Source organism: Saccostrea echinata, unplaced genomic scaffold (genome assembly GCF_033153115.1).
Source record: "Saccostrea echinata isolate AGI-Se365-2 ecotype Australia unplaced genomic scaffold, CSIRO_AGI_Sech_v1 ptg000043l, whole genome shotgun sequence".
In the NCBI taxonomy this organism is placed as follows: Eukaryota; Metazoa; Mollusca; class Bivalvia; order Ostreida; family Ostreidae; genus Saccostrea; species Saccostrea echinata.
The window spans coordinates 2,675,825-2,702,964 of NW_026889792.1; the positions used below are offsets into that span (position 1 = coordinate 2,675,825).

At 34.7% G+C, this 27,140-nt stretch overlaps 2 protein-coding genes across 2 annotated transcripts in view; one reads left to right on the top strand and one right to left on the bottom strand.

Annotated features, from left to right (window-relative positions):
* Window positions 1-11,077: 11,077 nt before the first annotated feature.
* LOC133201357 (cleavage stimulation factor subunit 1-like) lies at window positions 11,078-19,707 on the bottom strand. Its single transcript, XM_061337172.1, has 11 exons — window positions 19,590-19,707; window positions 18,441-18,568; window positions 17,907-17,984; window positions 17,527-17,660; window positions 16,754-16,876; window positions 16,371-16,569; window positions 15,930-16,009; window positions 13,379-13,534; window positions 12,982-13,126; window positions 11,408-11,488; window positions 11,078-11,248 (listed from the first exon to the last, which is right to left on the bottom strand). The coding sequence occupies exons 1-11, from the start codon at window positions 19,655-19,657 to the stop codon at window positions 11,136-11,138; spliced, it is 1,305 nt and encodes a 434-aa protein (XP_061193156.1). The 5' UTR covers window positions 19,658-19,707; the 3' UTR covers window positions 11,078-11,135.
* Window positions 19,708-19,849: 142 nt separating this feature from the next.
* Window positions 19,850-27,140, top strand: part of LOC133201230 (uncharacterized) — a 29,749-nt gene continuing 22,458 nt past the window's right edge. The window contains exons 1-5 of the mRNA XM_061337023.1: window positions 19,850-20,007; window positions 21,506-21,798; window positions 22,590-22,690; window positions 25,929-26,045; window positions 26,289-26,420. Of these exons, the coding sequence (XP_061193007.1) occupies window positions 21,531-21,798; window positions 22,590-22,690; window positions 25,929-26,045; window positions 26,289-26,420 (618 nt within the window). The 5' untranslated portion in view covers window positions 19,850-20,007; window positions 21,506-21,530. The remainder of the gene's footprint in view (window positions 20,008-21,505; window positions 21,799-22,589; window positions 22,691-25,928; window positions 26,046-26,288; window positions 26,421-27,140) is intronic.

Below are 27,140 nucleotides of genomic sequence, written 5' to 3' on the forward strand. Positions count from 1 at the left end.
GGAATTCATGTTTGTTCAAATGAAGGGCCACGCCTTCTAAGGGGAGATAATGATTTATTAGTGAAAAATTAATCTTTGAAAAGTTTTCTTCTCAGGAGCCACTGGGCCAGAAAAGATAAACCTTATGTGGAAACATCCTCTGGTAGTATAAATTCAAGTTTGTTCAAATCATGACCCACGGTGGTAGGTGGGGCCACAATAATCCATCATAGGAATGCATAGCAAAAATCTGTAATAATTTTTTTCTAGAACAGTAGTCATAATTAGTCATATTAATAGAGAAGCATTCCCAGGTAGTACAGATCACAAAAGAAAATCAAACGTATCATAAAAATTCTAAACAAGTCTTCTAATGCCATGATTAGTCAAAGAAATATGGAAACATCTCCAATTATAGTGTAGATTCAAGTTTTTTCAAATCATGTCCCCGTGCCCCTTTCAGGGGCATGTGGGGGAATCACATATATTTAAAATTTTCATTACTGAACTGATTTCTGTTTTTCTAGCTAATGTGTTCATATGAGCGATGTGGCCCATGGTCTATTAAAAAGGTTCTCCAAGGAACTTTTAGAAAATTTGAAATCAAAAATTTTTTCCAAAATCAATATCATCAAATTGTACGAATTTTCAACGCTTTAAACAACCATACGAGGCATACTTTTGACAAACAAGTTAATGAAACAAGAATATCAACAGTCTCGTTTAAAATCATCATTTTCCAAGTTTTATGGTCGATGTAATGACCTCGTAAGCACATACAATCTTTCAAATGCTAGTTTTTAGGTCATTACACATTGAATTGACTACGGATTTTCCGTTTCCCGATCATGACAATGCGCACACGGCGGGTGTGACCGGGCAACAGGGGGTGCTTACTCCTCCATGGCACCAAAATCCCATCTCTGATATTTTTAGAGGTCTGGGTTTGCTCAGCTTCCTTTTCCAGCTATTGTTTCAATGGACTTTTGAGCTCGTTTACTGTTTGTTATCTCCATATTTCATTATACGACCATGCCCAAATAGCGTAGATTTTTTTCATGTCGTTGTTCGACATCATCCTTGGGGCACGAAAACTTTAAAATTTTCTCTTTACCACGGTTTCTTAGTTCAGTGCTGTGATCCATGAACCTCTTGTTTTTATTTGGTAACTTGGCAAACCATAACAAATGCTTATTTTTTAAATGTTTAGTTCTGAACTTTCACTTTTACATAATTTGTGACTGATCTTGTAGGCAATTTGGTATTATACAAGAGGGGACCTACATCCTTTATAGGAACATCAATAACGAGAGCCTAGATATGGAAGTTTGTATACTCTCATCTCAATTGCTTTGCAATTTCCTGAAACATTTACAAATCAATAATTCAATTCATCAATCAGTAATTAGAAATGAAACGCTTTCTAAGCGTAAATACGAAACGAAGCGCTTACTAAGCCGTGAAATGTACCGTACTTTTTTTTAGGTAGATGTAAAGTTGCAGTCGTGCGGAGGAGGTATGTGTATTTGTGGAGTGGCTGTTATCGCTGGAGGCGATATTTTTATTATTGATCAATGTGGAACTCCATTCTTCTTGGGATATACAAAATGCATCAATAATTTCATAGCTGTCAGTAAAACTGACGACTTAAATTACAGGGTAAGATACATGTATGTAACGTGGAGCTGTAATATCTTTAACTTAGCAACACGGATAATGTATTTACATACACAGGTCTTTTGGCTTTGTCCTTTTGTCCTAACACAGAGAAATAAGCCCATTTAAAGAAAAACAAAAGGTGGAGCAGACATAATTAATGATAATAAACTCAACATTTGAATTTAATTTACTGTTGAAATTTTGGAAAAGAATCGAGGCAATAGATCAATTTGAATCTCTGTTGGGGTAATTTGCATAACTTTTTCTAGTTTGGAATGATTTCTGTAAAATTTCTAGGGCGTATTTGAAGTGCACATAATCAATTTTTGTCGAATTACCAGGTATATCTTCCTTTCGGGACTGATCTTAGCATTCGACTTGCGCTTGGTGCCATGTACGTCAAAGTTTTTCCTTCATCGCACGATGTAAGGAGGTCTGATGGTCTATGTGAAAGACTTGGCACCAGTCAACTCATTACAGACAATGGTGTTGTCTCCATTGTAGACGACTTCATACATGCATGGAGGTGAACACATTTTTCTAAACTAATTTATGCTGCTTAGTGCTTAATTAAAAGGATAATTTGTTATTTAATAATGGGAAAAGTATTGGAAAAAGAGATCTCCAAGCAGGTATTCCGATGAAAGAGTGCCGATCGAAATGTTCTTAAGTATAGGATCGACCTTTAGACATCAGCTCATTTAGACGTAAAAAAAACTTTTAGCAAGATCAGACAGTCATTTTATTGTCCTTGACTTCAACGAGATGTCCGTCAGTACATTGAATGATGCATTGTATATTCAGTTTCCTACAAAAACATAAAGAGCGCCTGTAGAAAGTTGGTGCTCGCCTTCATTGGAACGAATATCGATGGGTATTTTTAGGAGAACTGCCAACAAAGAAAGCGGCAATGGATACATAATTCTTAGTATTATCCGCCTACTTTACAAAGTGGATGGAAGCATTCGCTATACCTAACAAGAAGGCAAAAAATGAAAATGTAATTGTAAAAGAGTTTGCCAGGGTTTAAGTACCATCTTCTCTTAATTCTGACCAAGATGCTCAATTTGAGATCATTAGCTTTTCTCGAGAATGCGTACTAAGCTCTTACATACCAAGAGATAACCTATCATTGGGTCGTATTTTGACTGACTTGTTTCATACTAATTGTTAGGCCTTTGTTTTGTTTTACTTAATTTGACTACAGAATGTTCCATGTACCTGATCAATACATAGGGCTCAGAGCGGGTGTGACCGGTCAACAGGGGATGCTTACTCCTCCTAGGCACCTGATCCCACCTCTGGAATTTCGAGGGGTCCGTGTTTTATGCCCTCTTCACAGAATTGTACTGTTTATAGATTTTTTGAGATCGACCACTGTTCGTTATCTTCACCTGTAACATTTTCTCTGAATCTGTCAAACTGCTTGTGTCTGTTGGCATACTTCTCTTTCTCATTATTGTTATAGTGTCATGCGATCAAATTTAGAGTTATTCAAAATTCTATTATTTTTGTGGAATCGGTAAAAAAAAAATTCGGTAATCATTTTAATTTTTTGATATCTTTGTTAGGGCTGTGTATCGTGAGTTTCCACTTTTTGAAATGAAGGCCATACTGGTGGGAATAAATTTTATTATTTAAGAAGAAGGGGGGGGGGGGGAGCTATCACGTTTCACGATATTTCAGAAAGATATCACAATATATTATGATATATCAAATTCTAAAAATTACAGGTTTCTCCTTAATTATTTTTTGGTTTTAAGAATTCAACATTCCTTTTTTTAAATCTTATCTTAAATCTGGTATTTTCTGAAACCAAGATTAAAGCATTCTAGTATTTACTTGAAAAAAATCATTTTTACTTTTCTTTTGTTTTTAAATGAGTTCTACCCTTGTTGTATATGGAAATATTCTAATTTTGAAACCGAAACATGCTCATTGTATGCTGAAAACTAAGTATCAGGGGAAAATCGATTCATTCTGTGCATCGATGCATCGTTTCGACACCCTCTGAATCACAATGCATCGATGTATTGTTACCCCCTAATCTTTGATTTATATTGTTTTTATGGTCCTTGCGAGAATTTTTTTTAACTCGTATGAGACGGTGAAGGGCTTCATAGAACGAGAGCGCAATTGATTTGCATTCGGCTGGAATCTAGGCGCACTTGAAAAAATTTCATTAATCTGTCATATGAAACACATGGAATTTTAGCATTCTTTTGAATTATCGGGTTCCTTTGAAATAGGATAGGGATATATTTTCTCAATATTGTGCTTTGATTTGCTAAGAAAAATTACCTAGAATATGGCTAGATGAGTCATTTGGTACAAAATATTACATTTTTGAACACGTTTTTCTAAAATAAAAAAAAAAATCTGATGTTTCTGGATTTTCTCTCTACGATTTTAAAATGTTATTTGTGTGCATTTTAATTTTTAAAAAAAATGAGCAAACATTTGTAAAAAATGGAGAGAAAACCCAGAGACCATAAAAATATAACTTTTTTCTAAAAAAAAAAATCCTATTGTGTAAATGCGTTGCTACATTGTCATGTCGTATGCTTTACCAGTTCAGAGCATAGAGCGTTTATTATTTACTTATTTTTATTCAAATAATCAAGTCGTTTGTTAGTTTAGCTTTATTTACCGATTAATTATAATTTTAACATCGACAAATTTTGGTTCAGTTGCACCGAGAGCGAAAGCAATTCTTCCAACCTAATGAAACTTCAATATAATTGCATATAACTATATACAATATATCTTATAGGTGATTATTATATCTGTGAAATGGAACTATTTTATCGTTACTATTAAGATAAACGGACTTAAATATTATACTAGTAGTTTATCACGGTATTTCAAAGTAAATGTAACATTTTCATATGTGCGTATTTTTGGTAAGTCTGTCTAGCTGTGGTCTCTGGTCAGCCAACCAAATCTTGAACATTAAAACTATAAAAATGTTTCGTACACATGATTTGTGCAGATCAACGCCAAATACGCCCATCTTCTTTAGACCTTTACTTGGCACTCAGGTGGGCCAGTGAACAGTGAGAATTCTTTATCGTGGCAACCTACTGTGACACGGAACCTCAGTTTTTAAGGTCTCGTTTGAAAGACACGTTACTTTCACCTCTTGGTGAAGGAACAAGCACTACATATGTTATAAATTCTTAGGTTTGACGCGGAGCATCAAACGAGAATCGAACCCGGTAAGCTACCTCCCGATCACTCCCTACCACTAGGCTGCCTCGACCGGTATCTTAAATTGTGTAATTTACAGAAAAGTAATATCTTTGAATAAAGTAATGAAACAATTAAAAGTTATTTTTGGTTATCAGAAATACTCCATATATATAGCATTAAATCAAACAACTTTATTACAAAGTTTATGGAATTTTAATCCTGAGCCGTGCGCACTATCTGCGATCTTTTGATCTTTTAAGTCGACGATCCCCCCCCCCCCCCCCAATAAAATAAAGTATTTGTCCATTACTAAGACATTATCATTATATTTAGGAGTTTTGAAATTGGCTTACAATTTGTCAATTGTGAGGTTTTTTTCTACAGAACGGTGGATCTAAATACAATAAAATCAGGCGACTACGGAACATTGACTGCATCCACCGGACCCAGCTATTGCTCCTGTCGAGATGACACCCACTCCACAAACTGCACTCGGTTCTCATTACGGCCACTGATATGTGACTTGGGAATAACCAAGCCCATGATGCACCAGTGTTCCTCAACTCATGTTTTTGGATAAAATTAACGCTTTATAAATGAGTAATCAAGAAAAGAGATGTGACAGAATATGTTTACGAGAGAGAGAGAGAGAGAGAGAGAGAGAGAGATCCAAGAAAAATCACAGTGGTCGGTGATAAGTATGAAAAATATTCAAACATATAAAAACAGAGAAGGAGTAAAACATAAGGCCATAAGCGCTTTCATTTCTTCGTGATGTTTTACATTACGGGGGGGGGGGGGGGGTTATCAAAAAGTTCGTGGACTGAATGCGATAAAATTAATACTATGTAGTCTATGTTTACAAAATTTATAAGGAACATAAAACAACAAAAGTTTAAGAAATGTTGAAAGTTTTAGCTTGATATGTTGATAATTTGCAAAATTATTCTAAAATAAAAAAGACATTATATGATCACCCGGCGCTGTCGCCGTTTAGTTTCATGACGTCCAACAAACGACATTGTTTCTCAATGTCCGCTCTCTCTACCTCATACACTTATCTTGATCAGATTACCGGTGTTAAGTAGTTACTTAAACCCGTCTTGTTTATATGAATTACAACGTCATACCATTGCTTACAAAAACATTAACAATTTATTAAAAAATAAAACTTATGATTTATGGTTTATTATATAGAAAAGATGATGCTAACTAAATGTCTGAAAATTCATTGATGTACCTAAAGCGGTTTTAATTTTATGGCGCTAGTCCACGAACTTTTTGATTCCTGAAAGCGTTTATGTTTTACTCGTTCTCTGTGTTTTATTTGTTTGAATATTTTTCATATATATATATATATATATATATATATATATATATATATATATATATATATATATATATATATATATATATATATATATATTCAAAATGTCCTATGTATAATAACATGCTAATGTGTATCTTGCTGAAACACTTCGTGTTTAAAAAAGCCAATATGTTTATTTTCTGTTGCAGGTAATAAAGTGTGTTAAACATTTTTTTTAAAGAAACAAGTTTGAATTGCAAATTTCTGAATCATTTAAATACGTCTGATTGTGTTTTTCGCTGCCAACAATATTCTTTGGTTAATTCTTCATGAGTTGTAATCATGTCTGTCACGGATACAATTGTTCTTAGAAACGCCGATATTCACACAATCGAAAACTTATTATAAATATCCATTTGTCTATGTCCATTTGCAATTGGTTCACAGAGAGAAAAAAAAATTAAGATGAACACTGTTAAGGTGTAATATCCCTCTGACAAGAGAGATAACTTTCCAAGGAAATTAATCCAAGGAATTCAATGAATTGTATTACCAGAATTTAATACTAGTAATGAGGATCATTATCTGATTATATAGTCAACTCATTCAAATCTAGAGTATGTTACAAATAGATTTCTATTTTCAATATTTTTATTAATTACTTATAATAGTTTACCTAAAACATTCATACTCAATTCCTTTAAATTGTCAGTAAAATTGAGATATTTCTATCTCTTAACATAAAATTCTTTTAATTGTTAAAGAAATTTCAGAAGCAGAATTTTTATAATCAATTAATAAATATTTTTTTTTTACTTAAAAAATATTTTGAATATAACGATAACTTATGTAGATGGGTGCTTTTTATTTTACAAGCACAGAAAACAATGTAATGTCATATGAAGCAGAATTGATTGAAAAACTTATACATGAGAAGAAGAAAACACTTGTTGTGGCCTTGAACTCGACATTTAGATATATCGACGACGTATCATCAATTAACAATAGTTACTTCCATCTATGTATCGACTTGATATATCCAAGTGAACTTGAAACAAAAGGCAACACAGAGTCTGACATATCTGTTTCATATTTGGATATTTTACTATGATATATGGAGATAACGAACAGTAATCAAGCTCAAAAGTCCATTAAAACTTTACAAATTGGGAGCAGAGCAAACACGGGCCTCTGAAAACATCAGAGATGGATCAGGTGCCATAGAGGAGTAAGCATCCCCTGTCGACCGGTCACATCCGCCATGTGCTTCTTCATGATGATTGTATTTGCTGACAAGGTCATTGTATCGACCATAGAGCTTGCGAAATGATTACTTTAAACAAGACTGTTGATATTCTTGTTTCATCAACTTGTAAGGGAAGTTTACGATTGAAAAGTTAAAGGTCATCACGTTTATCATATACATGTATAAAGGTTTAGTTGTTAAGTTACCCATCTTTTTCTAGTAAAATATCCAAATATAAAACAGATGTGTCAGATTTTGCGATATCTTTTACATTGTATTTCAAGTCCACTGGGATATATCGAGTCGACATATGAATTGAAGTAACTATTGTTAATTGATAATGCGTTGTCGGTATCTCGAAATGTCGAGTTGAAGGCCATAGCAAGTGTTTTCTTCTTCTCACTTATAAGTTTTTGATTAATTCTGCTTCATATGAATACGAGAGTTGTCCATAAAGTTCGTGGACAAATGCTATAATTTTCTTTATAGTGACCGTATTGGCAAACGTGTACAATAATATTTATTAGAGACCATGATTTAGTAAAAATTAACACAATACACACTATTTTACGAACGTTAAAGGTGTAAATACTTTGTATAAACAAGCCCCTCGGGCCAGTCTGAGGTAAAGCTAAGTTCATGATAACGTCAATGGATTTTGAATTTTTATTACATGTTCATCAACACAGGCTACATTTACATATGGAACATAATTGATACAATTTTAAAAATTCAAATCAGTACACGATAATTTACGAGTGTCACCAGGAAAAACACTTCGTAAACACAGGCTGCGCAGCCCAATCCAACGTTGCGCTAGATTTATAACGACGTCATGAATAGGGATATTCTATTTCCACGAAAAACAGTGATTTCCACTTCTTGTAGTGTCTCCAAAATTGAACACACCGTTGAAAAATTGTATATGCTAATTTCAAATCAAAAATGAACTAAATATAATCCAATAATTTCAAGTTGTTGGGGGAAAAAATTGTCTCTGACGTTGTTTCGACCACATTAAAACATAATTTTATGTTTGGAAGCTGTTCCGTTCGAATGGTCGACGTCGCTTTTTCGGTTAATTTTTGAAACATATTTCTTTGCAGTATTTTCTTAATATTTTCACTATCTGTTTAGTAAGCGATTCTTAAGATATCAGAAAATGACGATAGCCGTTTTATTTGTGTTACATTTAATTTTTATTAAGCACTGACTTTTTTTAAAGGAAAATAATCATTTAAATCAGAAAACTTTATTTCAAAGTTTGTGGCATTTTAACCTTGGGCCGTGCGATTTTTTTTACAAAATCAAGAAAAAGTCAAATCAATCAAAACCAAGCTATTCTGACTTGGATTTTCATAACAAATATTTTGGTATGCAATAAGTATATCTAGGACCATTCATGTTGACAAAAATGTCATTGTCCACGAACTTTATAGACAACCCTCGAACAAAAATAAGTCTGCTAATAACGGGGCGCACTTGGCATTCCGACAGATTGTTGGAAGACATGACCTCCCAAAACTATGTACACAGATATTGTTAATCAGAAACTCAATCTTTTTAATATCAACTTCAGAGTACTTGTGTGTACAATCAGAATGCTTTAATGAAATAATTTTGCAAATGATCAATAACAAGGTAAGTAAATTTACGAGTTCCTTTTTTATTGAAAAAGCAGCTGTCGTAGAAAAGTCGTACGTTTTGATGCTATTGATTTTGGTAAAATTTTGTGATTTCAAATTTTCTAAAAGTTCCTTGGAGTTTTTGAGTATTTATTCACACCACTTCTCGAATACCAGTATATTATTGTACAGTACTCCTGAAGTTTCTCCTTCACTGCTGTAAATATAAAGAAAGAGGCTTGGTAGAACATTTACTGGAACCCGTATCTTTGTGAGGATTTTACGAAGTGAAGGAATCCAGTATAAGCATGGTAATTCAAATTCAATTTGTCGCCCGCGTGGCGCATGCAGTGGTCAGAGCGTCTGCTCTAGAGTCGCGGTGTAAGGAGTAGATCCTTACGTCGCGGGTTCGAATCCCACTGCGGGACGTGGAGACCGGTCCTTAGGATGAGACCGTATAAACAGAGATAAACCGAGATAGGAGTAGGTGCTGGCACGAAAAAGATCCCTCACTGCTCAATGGCCCTGAGTGCCGAGTATAGGTCAAAATTTGTAGCCCTCTACCGGCAAGTGGTGGCTTCTCCATATGAGTGAAAAATTCTCTATGGGTAAAAGTTGGATCACCACTTGCAGAATTAAATCCAAGCCTATCCATCTGATACTTTTAATCCATTCTGACAAAGTGAGAAGGTCTTCTTTTTCATATCTGGCCAATTGCCTGGCGTAATCTTCCACAGAATTCATATTTATGAAATTATGACGCCAATTGAAAGATCAGGGTTCCCTAAATTTTAGTCCTTTTAAAATAAGTGATTTAAGGTCCTTATTGTTATAAAAAAAACTATAATTAAGTCACTAGTAATGACGTGTCCAGCAGGACTATTGTTGTAGGGTGAAGAAGAACATGAACGCATTGGAGGATTATGTTTCAGATGTTCGATATCTAGGAACTGTAGATTTTTTCTAATTAAAAAGTTTGGAAGTAATAGTCGATTTATATTTGTAGGAAATACAAGGTGTGAACTTCAACTTGAAATATGGTGGAATACAAGACTGGACCCTTTTGTGATTAAGGATATTGCTTATATTGACTGTGTCAATTCCTTTGTTGGCATATTGAAGTTTAAGGAGCAGTATTTGCAGTAATTTGAGCAGTATTTTCTTCCGTAAAACGTGGCGATTTAAAAAGCCTATGATTTGCAATAAACGTTAATGGTAACCTAACAACAAAACTTTATGATAAACGTGATGACTTCAACTTTTCTATTGTCAACTTCCCTTATCTATATTAATATATCCTGATCACCTGCATATGAGGTTTATGTCTTCCAGTTGATTCGATACGCAAGAGCATGCTCTACTTACGAACAATTATTAAAACTAAGTAAGCTATTTAAAAAAAGTTGATGAAACAAGGATATCAACAGTCTCATTTTAAGACAGCATATCGCAAGTTTAATAGTCGATACAATGACCTTGTCAGCAAATACTGTCGTGTGGAGAAGGGGGCAGCTAATAGTTAGCACCAAACGGAGAGAGGCTTCATTATGAAAGAGGAAATCCAAAGACACTCAAGCAGTTTCGTGCCATCTCACTGTTGAACATTGAAAAGAAAATTTTTCTAGCTATTTTGGCTAAGAGTATGACGACCTATTTGTCATATAACAATTACATGGATACTGCTGTACAGAAAGGAGGAATGTCAGCTGGGGTCTCAGGAGGAGTAGATCATATAAGTGTTCTAATGAAACGATTTCACATATTTTAATGATGCAAAAGGTCTACAGCAATGGTGATCTAGAAATTAAATTATGGAGCAGCTAGGAATTCGTGATCTAGAAATTGTTGCTGATTATGTGACCCATGTGACCCACAGAGACTATATATACAGCTGTAGTCAATCCGTAACGTTCTTAATGCCAAAGCAGAGGAAGAGGAAACATTACGCATTAGTTTGGTCAGGTGGATTGACCAATATTGGAGGTTTGACAAAAGTAGATTGTGTTATATAGGAGGCTTGCCACATTTCACTGTTAGGACCATAATTTTTAAAAACCAGAGCACTGGTACAAGTTGGAGATTTAATGAACAATGTAAAAAATGAAAACAAGAGAATGAATGACTGTCAATCAGTGTCGGCCTTCCTGTACCAGAACCTGGCTCGGAAATCCTCACTACAAGTGATGAAGGCAGGACCAGTGGGGGAGTGTCCAATGTACCTCACAGCTCCATTATGACCTATGGTGAACAATGACTTTGTCAATATTATCAAAATACCTTATTTTCATTAGCAAACCTTTAATATTTACTTAACTATATCACTGTCTGAACTCAGTGTTAATCAATGAACTCATTATTATTAAATTTAAACTTTCAATAATTAAAGCTTGTGCTAACCTAAGGCTAGAAGTCTCTGTCGTTCTGCATTTCTCGAGTCCCAACAACACAAAGAAGTAGTATTCTCGTCAGGGAAGAAAACTGCATTAGAAACAAATTTACAAATTGTAATAATTACAAAGAAAAACAAGAGTATAATACAACCCTGTAAACGATTTATGGAATGGAAAATAATAATGTGAAATAAACTGAAACTCAAAAACAAGAGAAATAGGGTCATCGGAGGTCACCAAAATAGTTAGTCTAGTAATAAGCAAAGACTCAGAAATGTGCTCGTGTATGCTAGTGCAATCTACATTTCATCACTCACTTAGATTATCTGCTAAATACCCAGGAGCAGAGAAGATTTTCAAAGAATTTTCAAAGAAATTTTGGAAGTGGCACCCTGCTCATCATATCCACATATTTAGTTTGCTTGCTAAATACAGGAGCAGAGAAGAAGATTTTTAACAAATTGTTGCATTTTCACTGTATGATCATAATAGAGCCCCACCCTAACTCCAGAACCCCTGACCCATGGGCAATGAATTTCACAATTTTGGAAAACATACCCTTGCTCATTATATCAATGCATTTAGTTTGTCTTGTCTAATACCCAGGAGCAGAAATTTTTAAAGAATTACTGCTTTTTCACTATATGATAAATGAAGCACCATCCTAACTCCAGAACCCTGACCCAGGGGTATGGATTACATAATTTTGGAAAAGGCACCCTTGCTCATCATAACCATGCACTAAATTTATATGTTTTATGCTCAGGAGCAGAGAAGATTTTCAAAGAATTAAGAATATATGATCAATAGATCCCCTCTCTGACACCAGAATCCCTGACCATGGGCCAATGAATTTCACAATTTTGGAAGATGCACCCTTGCTCATCATATCTATGTGCTTGGTTTCTCTGCTGAGTATATGGGGGGAAAAACGATTTTTGAAAAATTTATACATTTTCACCTTAACTCCAGACTCTCACTCTGGGGCCATGGATTTCATAATTTTGGTAGAGGGATCAATGCTTGTTACAATCATGCCAAGAGTTTGGCTGCTTGGTGCTCAGGAGTAAAGAAGAAGATTTGTAAATATTGCACTCATTTTGATGGTTTTTAGCACCACCCCTCGGGGACCATGAAATTTTAAATTTTTGTTCCCCTTCACTCATTGATGCTATATGCCAAAATTGAAATTGGTTTATCATTTCCATAGAATAAGCTGAAAATGTTCAAATGTTAATGCACAATGGACAACAACAGACAAAAACAGATAGCAGTAGGTCACCTGAGTGACTCAGGTGACCTAAAAATCTGCCTTATTTAAAACATGTTTCAGTTCATATCTGCAATAAAATAGGTGAAGTAATTAATAGGAACAGAATACGATATTCAGTATCACTTGTTGAGTTTAGAATCCACTAGTAAGGTTGTTCTATCTACTAAGTGTTGTGCCTCAATATCTACAGCACCTCTGTTTCATGAGCTAATAAAATGGTGGCATTTTCTGTTACAACATTGTTGAGAATTTCATTATGTAAGTATGACATGATATATGGACAGTATTGCCTGTCAGACTGTACTAACTGTAGTCCTCGGTGTGGTTGAACACGGCCTGCGCCCCGTGCTCCATCTTCCCTGTCATCCCTGCCCCAGTGTACACAATCAAGCACCTGTTGGTGGACAACTCCCATAGTTTGACCAGCGAGTCCTTCCCAGCTGACAAAATATACTGAAACAAATCAAATGATGCTATAAGCAATGGTTAAAAAATAATTTTTTTAACAAATTAACATTGTTACTGGGTTTTAAACTATGAAAAACTTTAAAAAGACCTTTCCTTTGTTCCAGCCTAAACTAAAATGTAAACTATAGGAGTCTAAAGTTAATGTTTTATCAATTTATCATAATGAGTATGATTTATTTAGTGCTTGATACTTTTCAGATGAATTTTCTGCGGTCCTTATTTTTGATCTCAGCTGACCTTTGAGTTCCTGGAGAAGGTGACGGAACACACTTCTTCTCCATCATGAGCTTTTTTAAATGTGCTGATCACCAAATTACTGACTCCATCCCAAACTTTTATGTCTCCGTCTAATGAACCTGTGGCATACAAATTGGCATTGGGACTCCATTTAACCTGAAATTAAAATAACGTCCAATCTTTTCTCAGAGATGCATTTTGGAATTTAAATTCATTATGAATATCAGACCTTCTGTACATAAGCTATTTTTTTGTTGATCATATGTTTCTGAATATTGCCATCATGAAACACATATATGAACAGGAGATGAACTATCTCCATTGGAACAAGATGGGCCACATCGCTCACCTAAACACTGGCTAGGAAGAAGCAGAAATCAGTTCAGTATTGAAAAGTTTAAAAGGGGGGGGGGGGGGGCAAAGTTAAATTTACACTACCTCAGGATGCTTCTATATCAATATTACTAATCATGGCTTTGCTGTTCTTAAACAGAAGAATTTTAAAGATTTGAACAAACTTGATTCTACAATACCTAAGGTTGCTTCTGTATAAATATGACTAATAATGGCTTAGTTGTTCTTGAGAAGAAGATTTCAAAGATATTTCCTATGTAATGGTATTATGGGGGTCCTTACAAGGGATATATAGGTTTTCCTTTTACTCTGTCTGAGTTAATGATTGGAATGATTATTAAGACAGCTCTGTCTGAGGGTATATCACACAGTACTTAAATTTTCTCATCTAGAGATTAGGACTGGGTAAGGTACTACTTGCACCATGTTTCTCCCCTAGGTTCCCATTGAAAGATAAGAACCAGTTGTCTCAATCTTCTTCAGATTTACTACACCCAGAGCTTAACATCAATTCCCTAGGATACTTGCCACTGGTGTTTACAGATCTTATACTTTTATTTTGCTCTTACCCTTAATGTTTTCCATCCTCTATCCTTAAATGTCCGTCACATACATAATACTCTTAATATTAATTTAAAGCATTTTACAGTAGAAAAAGATTTACCAAGAAAAAGTTTCAAAAATGTAATTAACTTAGCAGTAAGTACTTAACAAAGATTGCATTGAAGTCTATGGGGACAAGCATTTTTTTAAAAAATAAAAATTCTAGTAATAAGAATATCAATAAATACTGTAGTGGAAAAATGCATTAAAACATTAGAAATAGAATGACAATTGAAAACGATTTTTTTTTTAATCAGATAAGTTTCTTAAAATTGATTTTTTTTTTAATTAATTAAAACAGAGGGAATTAACTGTTACCAAAATTCAAGGTCATAAATTAGGACACATCCCACACTTACATGCTAATGGTAATAAATGGGAATTATGTCTAAATATACTGAGTATTCAACACCTACACATCTGTTATGTATTCAATTTCATTGAATCTGTTGCTATTTGGGATGGAATATCTTAACTTCTTTATTGCTGATTCATCATCCAACTTCTACAGCTACCTTCTGAATGCCTGACATTCCCAAAGCTTTGCCTTATATACCCTTTGATTTGGCTAGTCCATTCCAAGGGTTGTTAGGTCATTCCATTATTTGAGTTCTTCAATGCATTTTACTCAAATGCCCCTTAACCATTACACCTATATGTAAACCTTGACCCACTGTTGTGGCCCCACCTACCCCCAGGGGTCATGATTTGAACAAACTTGAATCTACACTACCTGAAGATACTTCTGTATTAATATGTCTAATGATGGCTAAGCTGTTCTTGAGAAGAAGATTTTTAAAGATATTTCCTATATATTCCTATGGTAAACTTTGACCCCCCCCCCCCCCCCCCCCGTTGTGGCCCTGCCCTACCCCCAGGGGTCATAACTGGTAAAACTATATTCTACACTACCTGAGGATACTTCTGTAATAATATGACTAATCATGGCTTTGCTGTTCTCGAGAAGAAGATTTTTAAAGACATTTCTTATATATTCCTATGTAAAACTTTGACCCCCTCTTGTGGCCTCGCTCTACCCCCGGGGGTTATGATATGAACAAATTGGAATCTAGAGTATGTAATGAAGCTTTCAAATAAGTTTCATCTTTTCTTGCCCAGTGGTTCTTGAGAAGGTTTTTTAAAAGATGCCACCAAATTTTCACGAATTCTTAAATATCTCCCCTTGAAACAGGGTGCGGCACTTCCTGTGAACAAATATGAATCCCCTTCACCCAAGGATGCTTCGTGGCAAGTTTGGTTGAAATTGGCCAGTGGTTCTTGAGAAGAAGTCGAAAATGTGAAAAGTTTACAGACTACAGACGGACGCCAGACACTCTTTAATCAGAAAAGCTCACTTGAGCCTTTGGCTCAGGTGAGCTAAAAAGGAGACATCTAATTGAGCAACACATGTACATGGCAGTTTATTTAATTTAACATTTTTATGCTTACTGCAGTGATAGGCAATGTGTGATATATGTTATACTTACTGTGTGATATATGTTATACTTACTGTGTGATATATGTTATACTTATTGTGGTGAAAGGCAATGTGTGATATATGTTATACTTACTGTGTGATATATGTTATACTTACTGTGGTGATAGGCAATGTGTGATGAGTGTTGGGGTTTCTGCCAACAAAGCACTGGAAGGTGTTCACATCATACAACCTAACTGCAAAAAAAAAATTGCAAAACTTTGTTAAAAAACCCTTTTGAATTTGCAGAGTTTAATGATCTTTTCCACCGAAAACTAAACTGAGAAAAAAAAAACACTGTATTAAACCAAATGAATAAATTATATCTGTAATATCTGGTTAATCTTTGGGTAACCTTGCTGTGGACTATTGACTTGGTTCATCTGTGGGTAACCTTGATTTAGACTACTGACCTGGTTAATATCTGGGTAACCTTGATTTAGACTACTGACCTGGTTAATATCTGGGTAACCTTGATTTAGACTACTGACCTGGTTAATCTGTGGGTAACCTTTCTCTGGACTACTCCTTTGGGTAATCTTGTCATTGAGTACTGACCTGTAGGATGGTCTGCTCCCACCAGGATGTAGTCCCCTGACGGATGAAATGACAGAGATCTAATGGCTGCTGCTTCCTGTATACTTTTGTAAGCTTTCTTAACGGAGGGTTTGGAATACTCAAAGAATCTAACGCTGAAGTCTGTGCTGCCAGAGGCCAAAATTGAATGTGTGGGGTGAAAATCTAAACATGTGACTTCCTGAAAGGATAATAAAGACTGTCAAAAAAATTCTCTGAATATATACAGACAATAAGAGATGGACAAAAAGACCTAGCATGGTTTTCTTTAAAAATTCCAAATTCTGTAGAAATAAGTAAATGACAGTTTTGATTTTAGCTGAGAGACTGATGGTTGTTCTGTGTCAGACACATTTGTTTCTTACATCTACATGGTCATAAAGAGTTCTGATGACTGGGTGGTTCTCCATGGCTTGTTGTGGTGTTTCCATGGCAATTATTTCTGCTGGAGTTGCACTCTTGGCCAACATTCTGTCAACATCTAAGATCTGAATTTTATAAAATACATAGTAATATATTTCTTTTACATAGATAAAGCTGAATATGACTCATAAATAGGCATATGCCACATTAGTTTTTCTATCACCTATATCAGCACTGTGGTATATAACCCTTTGCATTCGTTACACCTGATTGCTTTCAGCTGGTCCCTGTGACATCTAGTACATGTATATCTCACAATGTCATTTTTGTTTACGTTTTATTTCGTTACAGATGCATTTGTGTTCATTTCACTTTGTAGTGCATTGGCCTGTGCAGTTGATATGGAATATCTTTTGGTAACTTTTTCTTGACATGGCAGAGGCATACAAAAGTCATTTTTGTTGCGCCAAAGTATATCACAATGACAATGATGGAGATGTGTGCACAGGTAGAATCCATGAAGCTAAATACATTGAACCATGAACAAAGCTGAGGCTTATATAGAGGTTGGAAAACAACAGCCTTGAGAAAACTGATATGGCGGACAAGATAACTCTCTTCTTTTTACAAATCATTTTCAGCTTTAATTCATGATTTAAAAGACACCAATTGTGAATATTAAAGGTAACAGAAGTCCTTTTATCATATAAGAACATTTTATAATTTTTTGTTAATAATGGAAGAAGTATTATTGATTATTATATTGATAGCTAACCTTGATGGAGGCATCTTCTGACCCTGTGGCTATGAGTTTTCCTGAGGAGTGGAAGGCCCCTGCTCGACAAGGTCCTTTGTGTGCTGTGACATAACAGGTCTCATACAGAGCTCCCTCTGGTGAGATGGACTGCACTAAAAATCAGAAAATAGTGAAATTAGTTTTTTTTCAACAATATATATTTTAGGTAATTTTGTATTACTTTCATGCAGTCCAATCTATTTTTAAAACTGTGAACTTATTTTATGCAAACTATAAATGTTGTTCTCATGCACTTAAAAAATATATCTGAAAAAAAAAATACCTCCCTTCATCAAATGGGGGTCATAGAAAAATTATTGATATACATGCAAAATCTGTTACAATTGCTGAAACATTACCATCTGTTTCATACTCCAAGTCAATTCCTGAACCAGGAGCAATATTTTGTTCTCCTATTCTCTTATTTCCAGAAAGTTCTGAAACACAAGGAGAGAAAATATTACATACAGCAAATATATCTTAATGCTGAATATAATGACTTTATTCCATAATAAACTGAGCATGTGATATGTTGTAAACCTTAATGATTAACAACATATCTGGGGTTAAATGAATCTTAATCATTAACTAAGCAAGAATTGCTTCATTTCGACTATTCAGTGACTGTTGAGATATGACTTTAAGTCATGTGACTGACAACTCTGAGGGCTATGTGCAGTTTAAATTCCTTCTAATAAGGATTCTAAGGTTACAGCCTGAAGCACAAGCACATAAGGTATGGATGGTGTAAACCCCCCCCCCCCCCCCCCAAAAAAAAAAGAACTTATTAGACACATTAAGTTATCAAAAAAAACATGAATTCCTACCCTAATCATACCTCTATTCTGATATCTGATACCATTTTAATTTACCGGTAATATCTTTGCTCTTACCTTCTTCAGAATCTAATCCTAATTTGACAACTTTGAACAATCTGTCTGAGGGTGGACAGGCAGGGTGTGCTTTGACAAGGTTGGAGAGTTGAACTGCTAACTGCTGATGTCCATCATAAAATAACTGACTGTTTTAACAAAATATTCATCAGAAAACATGACAATGTTTAACTGAATTAACATACGTTTTAAAAAAAAAAGACTCTGAAAACTGTCTGACACATTTAACCTCAACTGAGATTTGACTCGGGTTGATGTTTGGATTGAAGGTGAAGGCAACTGTATCTCAGCCAAGATGAATACAATTTGCTCATTATGGTCTTTTTAAACAGAATGCAGAAAAGAAAATGATTCCTACTCCAGACTCGAGGGCCATAAAACTCAGACGAGCTAACTTTTGATCTCAGTCTCACTTTTATCAAAGGAATTTATACATGAAGTGAGAAAGTGAGACTGAGCTCAAAAGTGAGCTCGTCTAAGTTTTATGGCCCCAAGACAAGACAACAATATTAATTCTAGACATTTTTTTGCCAAAAGGAGAATACATTAAGTTATGATATGAAGCTGCCACATCATATAATTTTTATTATTAGATGATTCTTGACTGTTTTATTTTAGAGTATTACAGTGCGTACCATATATAGTTTGTTTCATTTATTTTGGCTTTTTTCTGACTGGTGATATATTGAATTATGATGTCATCCTAATTTCAGTAATGAGTATCATTGTCAAAATGTGACACATACGGACTTCTGTTTAATATCATCGCAGTGTCATCTTACTCCACACATGAGCCCTTTTTAATATATACATTTATTATTCTTCTCATTTTTGTCTATAAAACTAGTATCAGGTAATAATACAGTTATCACATGCCTAATGAGACAATACATGAATATTCTGCTTGCATGGTTGCTTCCAACAACAAATCACAATGAGCTGTTCTTCTCACCATGCTCACCTTGAAAATACATTAGGATCTATTACCTGATTAGACATTGAATAACTGTATATTATAATCAGATATTCCTCGGTTGTCTTCTTTCAATAGAACACATCGAACTTTTCCTAACATTGTAATTTACTGAATAACACCCCCCTCCCCCCTTAATTTTTGGTCGTCACAATTTGCACGAATGTCTGAGGTACCTGATCATCAGTCTGTACATTAATTCTCTGTTTTTGACTTCAGAGTCGCCTCCAATTGCACCAATCATTTTTGCGTTGGGTTGCAAAGTGTTACCACTGGCACTATGGGCAAAACAATCATCAAACGCGTTGTTTCTCCCGGAAGTTAATAAACACCATCTAAGTCGTTTCGGTGTTTTAATATATCGTATTTGCTCTACTTCATTCTGAAGCGCTAAAATGATTATGATGTTATAACGAAAACACTAGGCAAGCATTTAGTCAGTAAAGCTGACGTGTACATTACAATAATTGCTAAATTCATGATGTAATACTTTTCTTATTTATATACAAAACACAACATTCTCGGTAGGTTAATTTAACATAACTGTCATTCGTTGTAGAACTTCGGGTATCAATATTGATCAAAGGTCAGAAGGTAGGTAAACTACTAGCACTATCCAAACACAGTATTCTTGTGATTTTCTAATTTTTTAAATTTTATTTTTTATTTAATCGTGATTTTATGATGGTTAATATATTTCCTTTCATCACTTTCATAATCACTATTTTATATTCATCTGTTAGCATGGTTAGTGGGTTATTTCCACAGGCACTTGTTTCGGTAATAAATTTTTAACCCATAGTATAATAATAACACAAGGTATCTAACTCCGAATTACACGGAGTACCCCCTCTCCCAGAATCGCACTCATTTACACTTTCAGAGGAAATACACTGACAAACTGTTTATACCTATGTTTTCTACGATAATTTATGTACACAACCATATATGGCATGCTTGTCTTTATTTTCTTTAGTCTCCGTAAACAGCGTCAAAACTCTGCTCGTCGAGTGGAAAAGTCGAATTCAACCATGAAATGGTATGTGCTAATCCCGCACAGAGATTTTGATTGGCTAAAAATCTGTTTCTAAAATTACATTGGATAAACATGGTAATGTTTTCAGGGAAAAACAGACGTAAACAAGTTTTATTTACTCATGCAATATTTAAACACTGGAATTGAATTTGTAAACCAACTCATTTTTTAATTTTGTTCTCTGTGCGGGATTAGCACATACCATTTCATGGTTGAATTCGACTTTTCCACTCGACGAGCAAATTTTTGACGCTGTTTACGGAGACTAAAGAAAATAAAGACAAGCATGTCATATATGGTTGTGTACATAAATTATCGTAGAAAACATAGGTATAAACAGTTTGTCAGTGTATTTCCTCTGAAAGTTTAAATTAGTGCGATTCTGGGAGAGGGGGGTACTCCGTGTAATTCGGAGTTAGATACCTTGTGTTATTATTATACTATGGGTTAAAAATTTATTACCGAAACAAGTGCCTGTGGTTATTTCAGGTTTTTGAAGACCAAATGATCTATAATCAGCTCTTAATTTAACTATATAGCTTGATTTAGCTATATAGCTTTATTAAGTTATTCACTCATAGCGTGATTTAGCTATTTTTTGAAACTTTTTTTCTTAAATGTGTTATTATAGCCCATAGTACATATATGATTAGTAAAAAACTTGCAACTTTTTGTCTATTTCTTACAAGAAACATTTCTGTGAAAAACTGCATATAAATAGCTTTATCAATCTATTTTGAATAGCTTAATAAAGTTATATAGGTATATCAAGCTATATTATATATAGCTATATCAAGCTATATAGCTAAATCGAGAGATTTTGCAGGACCTGATATTTATTTGTTACATCCAAGTATTTGTTGAGATAATCAGTAGGGAAGAAACTTTCAATCTTTTCCCCAGATTTATTTACTAGTATTTAAAAGGCTAGAGATGAAAACAGAACATTAAAAGTTTGATGACGATTATTCAGACCTTGGCTTGTTTGTATTTTATGAATTATGTAGTTTGCCATGATCTGGTTGGGATATTCATGTTTCATTGTTTGTTTTGCAGCTTGATTTATTTTGAGATTATAAACATGGAGGTCATCAGCATTATCATATTCTTTGTGATTGGTTTCTTCATCTGGTATTGTTGTGGCGGATCTTCATCAAAATCTGCTTCCTCTTCGTCCCCTTCCTCGGAGAACAAACTGTACCCCGATCTGAGTAAGATGAAGAGTAACAGCCTGTTCAGCATGTTTGGAGGCAGTAATTATTCTAGTTTTGTGGACAGGTTTACCTCATTAGAGGATGTCACTGCAGCAGTTAGAAAGGCTGGGCTAGAGAGTTGTGGTCTGATATTTGGTAAGTCTTCGGAATTAACAGATTAATATTTTAATTGTTATGTTTGTATAATCAAAAACAGTAAATCCAGTAGTGTATAATGATAATATTACATTAAGCTAATTTATCTGGTATAACATTTCATAGATATTTTTCCATTTATTGTTTTGTTGTGCTGTATTTGAAATACATGTACAGTGTTATATATGCATTGTTCAAAAATGTTAAGTGCAGATTAAAGATATTGTAATTGACCAAGTTAAAAGTTATAAGAACCTTTTGTAGGAATGGACTTTACATCAAGTAATATGTACCAGGGGACTAAGACATTTGGAGGGAAAAGTCTTCACTGCTTAGATCCCAGGGAACCTAACCCCTATCAGAGGGTAGGCAAGCCAGATAGCATTAAAACTTAGGTTCTGATAGTCAGTGTGATGCAAACAGTCAAATGGTAGTCAGATGTAAATAAAAATATGGGGTACTGATCATCTAAAAGGTTTCATAAGGCAGGGACTTGAAGTAATTTTTATGAAAATCTGCAATCTATACCTATACATGTACTGATGTATGTACTACTTTAGCAGATCCTTAAAACTAAAATGTAAATAGTTGTACATGTATAATGAAGAGAACACACCCCCTCTGAGATAGTAAAAATTCTCTCTAGTAGTGTCTAGGAGTATTTCAAGAATTTGTTTCCCAGTGTAATATACTTGTACATGTATTTCAAATGCATGCAAGGTTGCTTGTCAAATGGGTCACCTCTACCATTTCAGTAATTCTAAATTTTGTGACCTTTGTGTACTTGACAGGTATAGATTATACTACCAGTAATTCTGTTCAGGGTCAGAGAACCTTTGGGGGACAGTCCCTCCATTCTATTGGCAAGATGTTTCTTAATCCATACCAACAGGTAGTGCTGATTTACAATATTAAAGCTTCATTTTGATATTCTTTAATTTGGGTTTGGTCTGCTGCTTTGTTTTAAGATCAGATTTATAAAACTGAAAATGAGATCAGTAAAAAAAAGTTAAATAAATAGCAATATATTAAGTAAACTTGTCAGATGTGGCAATATTTTGACCATTGCTTGAGTAGTGGAAGAGAATGTGTAGTTTGCATCACATTTCATGGCTTTTAGGACATTGACCCTCTGCTCATTAAAATCCAGATTTTTGAAATTATGACAATTATCTAACAAAAGTTAGAATGGACAAAAAAAGAAATTTAAGCAAATTTAGTTTACTTTGAGGGAAAATAATTGTTTGAGATGAAAGCTTTTGTAAAAGAAACACACTGATTCATCAGTTTATCTCTTTTAGCTAAGGGGCTTTTTTGCTAAAGGTAGAGTTATCTCTCTTAGCAGAGGGACCTTTTTCCTGAAGTTAGAGTTGTCTTTCTCTTCTCCTTAAGCTAGAAATATCTCTCTTAGCAGAGGGTCTCTTCTCCTTAAGCTAGAGTTATCTCTTCTTGCAGAGGGGCATTCCTCCTTAAGCTAGAGTTAACTCTCCTACCAGAGGGGCACTTCTCCTTAAGGACATAAGCAACGTACCTTACCTACTAATAATTTTTCAAGATATTCTTAATTTAAGATTATAGTGCCATCAGATGTTTGTGGACAAAAAATCAGCATGCATTACCAGGGGTTTTGAAAAGATATCAGTTGATGAAAATTCTTATATAAATCAAAGAAAAATACACAAAAATTACTAAACATATATTCTAGATGTTTTGTTTATCCAAACTTGTTTTAGAAGACGAGTACAACAGTATATATAGACATAAAAATGTAGCACACAGTTCCTTTAAGTATTGGAACTTTTTACCTCCAGGGAAAAAGACTATAAAGTTCAAACTATGTTGCGTATGTCCTTAAGCTAGTTATCTCTCCTACCAGAGGGGCACTTCTCCTTAAGCTAGCGTTATCTCTCTTAGCAGGGGGACACTTCTTCCTAAGCTAGTGTTATCCTTCTTAGCAGAGGGGCACTTCTTTTTAAGCTAAAGTTACCTTCCTTAGTGGAGGGGCACTTCTTTTTAAGCTAGAGTTATCTTTCTTTGTGGAGAAGTGCTTCTTCTTCACTCTCTATCATTGGTTCATACATTCACCTCTTGTTGGCTCGTGTTTATCACAGTGATAAGCACAAGAAATAGCGTGTTTGTTTTAATTCATTATCATAATATTAAATGCCTGCACTAATGTTTGTCTTTTAAGTTAGATATTTATTAAGTAGCTATAGAACTATTAATTTGAAATAATCCTTGGAATATCATGTTCTTTTACACTATTTCAAAATTCTTCACTTGAGCTCATTGCAGAGGTATCTGAGAGAGGAACGAACGACAATTCTGCAAGGGAGATTCCTCTTCTTTAGCTAAAGTTATCTTCCCTAGTAGAAGAGTGCTTCTCCTTAAGCTCAAGAGTTATGTCTCTGAGCAGCAGAAAGCCTTAGGGGCACTTGTCATTTAGCTAGCATTATCTCTCTGAGCAGAGGGTCACTTGTTAGCTTAGGAGTACTTTTTAGCTCACCTGAGCTGAAAGCTCAAGTGAGCTTTTCTGATCACCCGTTGTCCGTCGTCCGTCCGTCTGTCCGTCTGTCCGTCCGTCCGTCTGTAAACTTTTCACATTTTCAACTTCTTCTCAAGAACCACTGGGCCAATTTTAACCAAACTTGGTACAAAGTATCCTTGGGGGAAGGGGAGTTTAAATTGTTAAAATAAAGGGCCAAGTCCCCTTAGAAGGGGAGATAATCAAGAAAAGACAAAAATAGGGTGGGGTCATAAAAAAATCTTCTTCTCAAGAACCACTGGGCCAGAAAAGCTGAAACTTATATGGAAGCATCCTGGGATAGTGTAGATTCTAAATTGTTAAAATCATGACCCCCGGGGGTAGGGCGGGGCTACAATAGGGAATCCAAGTTTTACATTGAAATATATAGGAAAAATCTTGAAAAATCTTCTTCTCAAGAACCACTGGGCCAGAAAAGCTGAAACTTATATGGAAGCATCCTGGGATAGTGTAGATTCTAAATTGTTAAAATCATGACCCCCGGGGGTAGGGCGGGGCCACAATAGGGAATCCAAGTTTTACATTGAAATATATAGGAAAAATCTTGAAAAATCTTCTTCTCAAGAACCACTGGGCCAGAAAAGCTGAAACTTATGTGGAAGCATCCTGGGGTAGTGTAGATTCTAATTTGTTAAAATCATGACCTCCGGGGGTAGGGCGGGGCCACAATAGGAAATACAAGTTTTACATTGAAATATATAGGAGAAATCTTTAAAAATCTTCTTCTGAAGAACCACTGAGCCAGAAAAACTGAAACTTATGTGGAAGCATCCTGGGGTAGTGTAGATTCTAAATTGTTAAAATCATGACCCCCGGGGGTAGGGCGGGGCCACAATAGGGAATCCAAGTTTTACATTGAAATATATAGGAAAAATCTTGAAAAATCTTCTTCTTAAGAACCACTGAGCCAGAAAAGCTGAAACTTATGTGGAAGCATCCTGGGATAGTGTAGATTCTAATTTGTAAAAATCATGACCTCTGGGGGTAGGGCGGGGCCACAATAGGGAATACAAGTTTTACATTGAAATATATAGGCAAGAGCTACTGAGCCAGAAAAGCTGAAACTTATGTGGAAGCATCCTCAAGTAGTGTACACTCTAAATTGTTCAAATCATGACCCCGGGGATGGGGGGGGGGGGAGGGGGCACAATAGGGAATCCCAAGTTTCACATTGAAATATACAGGAAAAATCTTTAAAAATCTTCTCAAGAACCACTGGACCAGAAAAACTGAAACTTATGTGGAAGCATCCTGGGGTAGTGTAGATTCTAAATTGTTCAAATCATGGCCCCTGGGGGTAGGGCGGGGCCACAATAGGTATTACAATGGGGGAAGTCTGGTAATGAACAGCATGGCCAAAGTTACTCAGGTGAGCGATGTGGCCCATGGGCCTCTTGTTTCCTGTTGCTTCTTCCTTTTCACTGCATTTTCTCTCAATAGCTTTCATGATTTTAATTTTTGCCAAATACAGGTCACTTTATCATTAGAGTGTAAAGAATATAGGACTCTTCTAATTTTTAAAAGAAAACTGCATGTTGATGTAAATGATATGAAAATATAAAGTTTTATATTAAATTATCTTCAGGTGATTTGTATCCTTGGTGAGACACTGGAATCATTTGATGATGATGGTAAAATTCCAGCATTTGGATTTGGTGATGCTTCAACCAGGGATAAAGCTGTATTCCCATTTAGAGCAGAGGTTAGTGGGATTTTTTAAATAGAACAAATGAAATAGAATTGTTTTCTACTTGGCAGTAATATTAAAATTGTCAGTACATTTACTATCAAAAGCACTAATAAAAGTAGTAATTTTCAAAGTGGAATGTTTCAATATGATCCCTTTTAACTTGATAAGATCCCATGCATTTACACTGTCTCTATTTTTTAAGAGTAATTTATTCATTTAAGAACCCCAACTGACCTTTAGGTTTGATTTAAATAGGGTTTTTGTTATGGTTTCCATGATGTCCTGGAGATGTACAACCAGATAACACCAAACATTCGGCTTAGTGGAGGAACCAACTTTGCTCCCCTTATCTACAAAGCCATAGAAATTGTAAAACATGAGCGATCGGTAGGTGATACACATTCATGTCATACTTAAACAATGTTATTCTTAGGTCTCTTCTAAATTTGCTGGTACATCAGTATATGGTAAAGAGGAAAACAAAATCTTATATAAATTTTATACAAGAAAAGCAAGATACATTGTACCATCTTCTGTTTATTGTATCTATAATCATATATATATATACATACCGGTATATAGTAAAAGTCAATTTGTACAAACACAGCTATAGTGATTTTACAGATATTGGGAAGTTTTTTGGAGTCCCCTGCAACATTCTTCATAATTCTTTATAAACTTTTATGGTTATAACAAACTCTGATGAAATGACTTCTTCACAGATATAGCAAGTTGATTTTGTGCCCCCTAGAGGCAGCTGCTTAGAGGTTATGAATAACATAATTTACATTTTTATAACAAATTTTTATGGTCCCTATAATTAAAAATATTAATTTGATATTCTTTACTATTGAAATTTTACTAAACTTGTATCATATGGTATTGAATTGTATTTTACATTGCTTATTCTGTGATGACTGTTTAATTAAAATCAATTAAAGATATAATTATGTATTTAATACTTCAGCGATCATATCTGATGGTCATAAGAAGAAAGTATATTGCAAATTTGCTAAATATACTTTTATGAATTGCTTGTACAGATGTATGCATAAAACAAATTATGTAGCAAAGTAAATCCACTTCCCCAGTGCTTCGTTTATTACT

Bases quoted from the DNA above. Each gene is read 5' to 3' on its own strand.
- LOC133201357 (XM_061337172.1), bottom strand. From the start codon at position 19,657: ATGATTGGTGCAATTGGAGGCGACTCTGAAGTCAAAAACAGAGAATTA. The intron at 11,489-12,981 runs GTTAGTACAGTC...TTTCTAATGCAG, and splicing joins CAACCACACCGAGGACTACA to TTTTCTTCCCTGACGAGAAT. The intron at 11,249-11,407 runs GTTAGCACAAGC...TGTTCACCATAG, and splicing joins ACAGAGACTTCTAGCCTTAG to GTCATAATGGAGCTGTGAGG.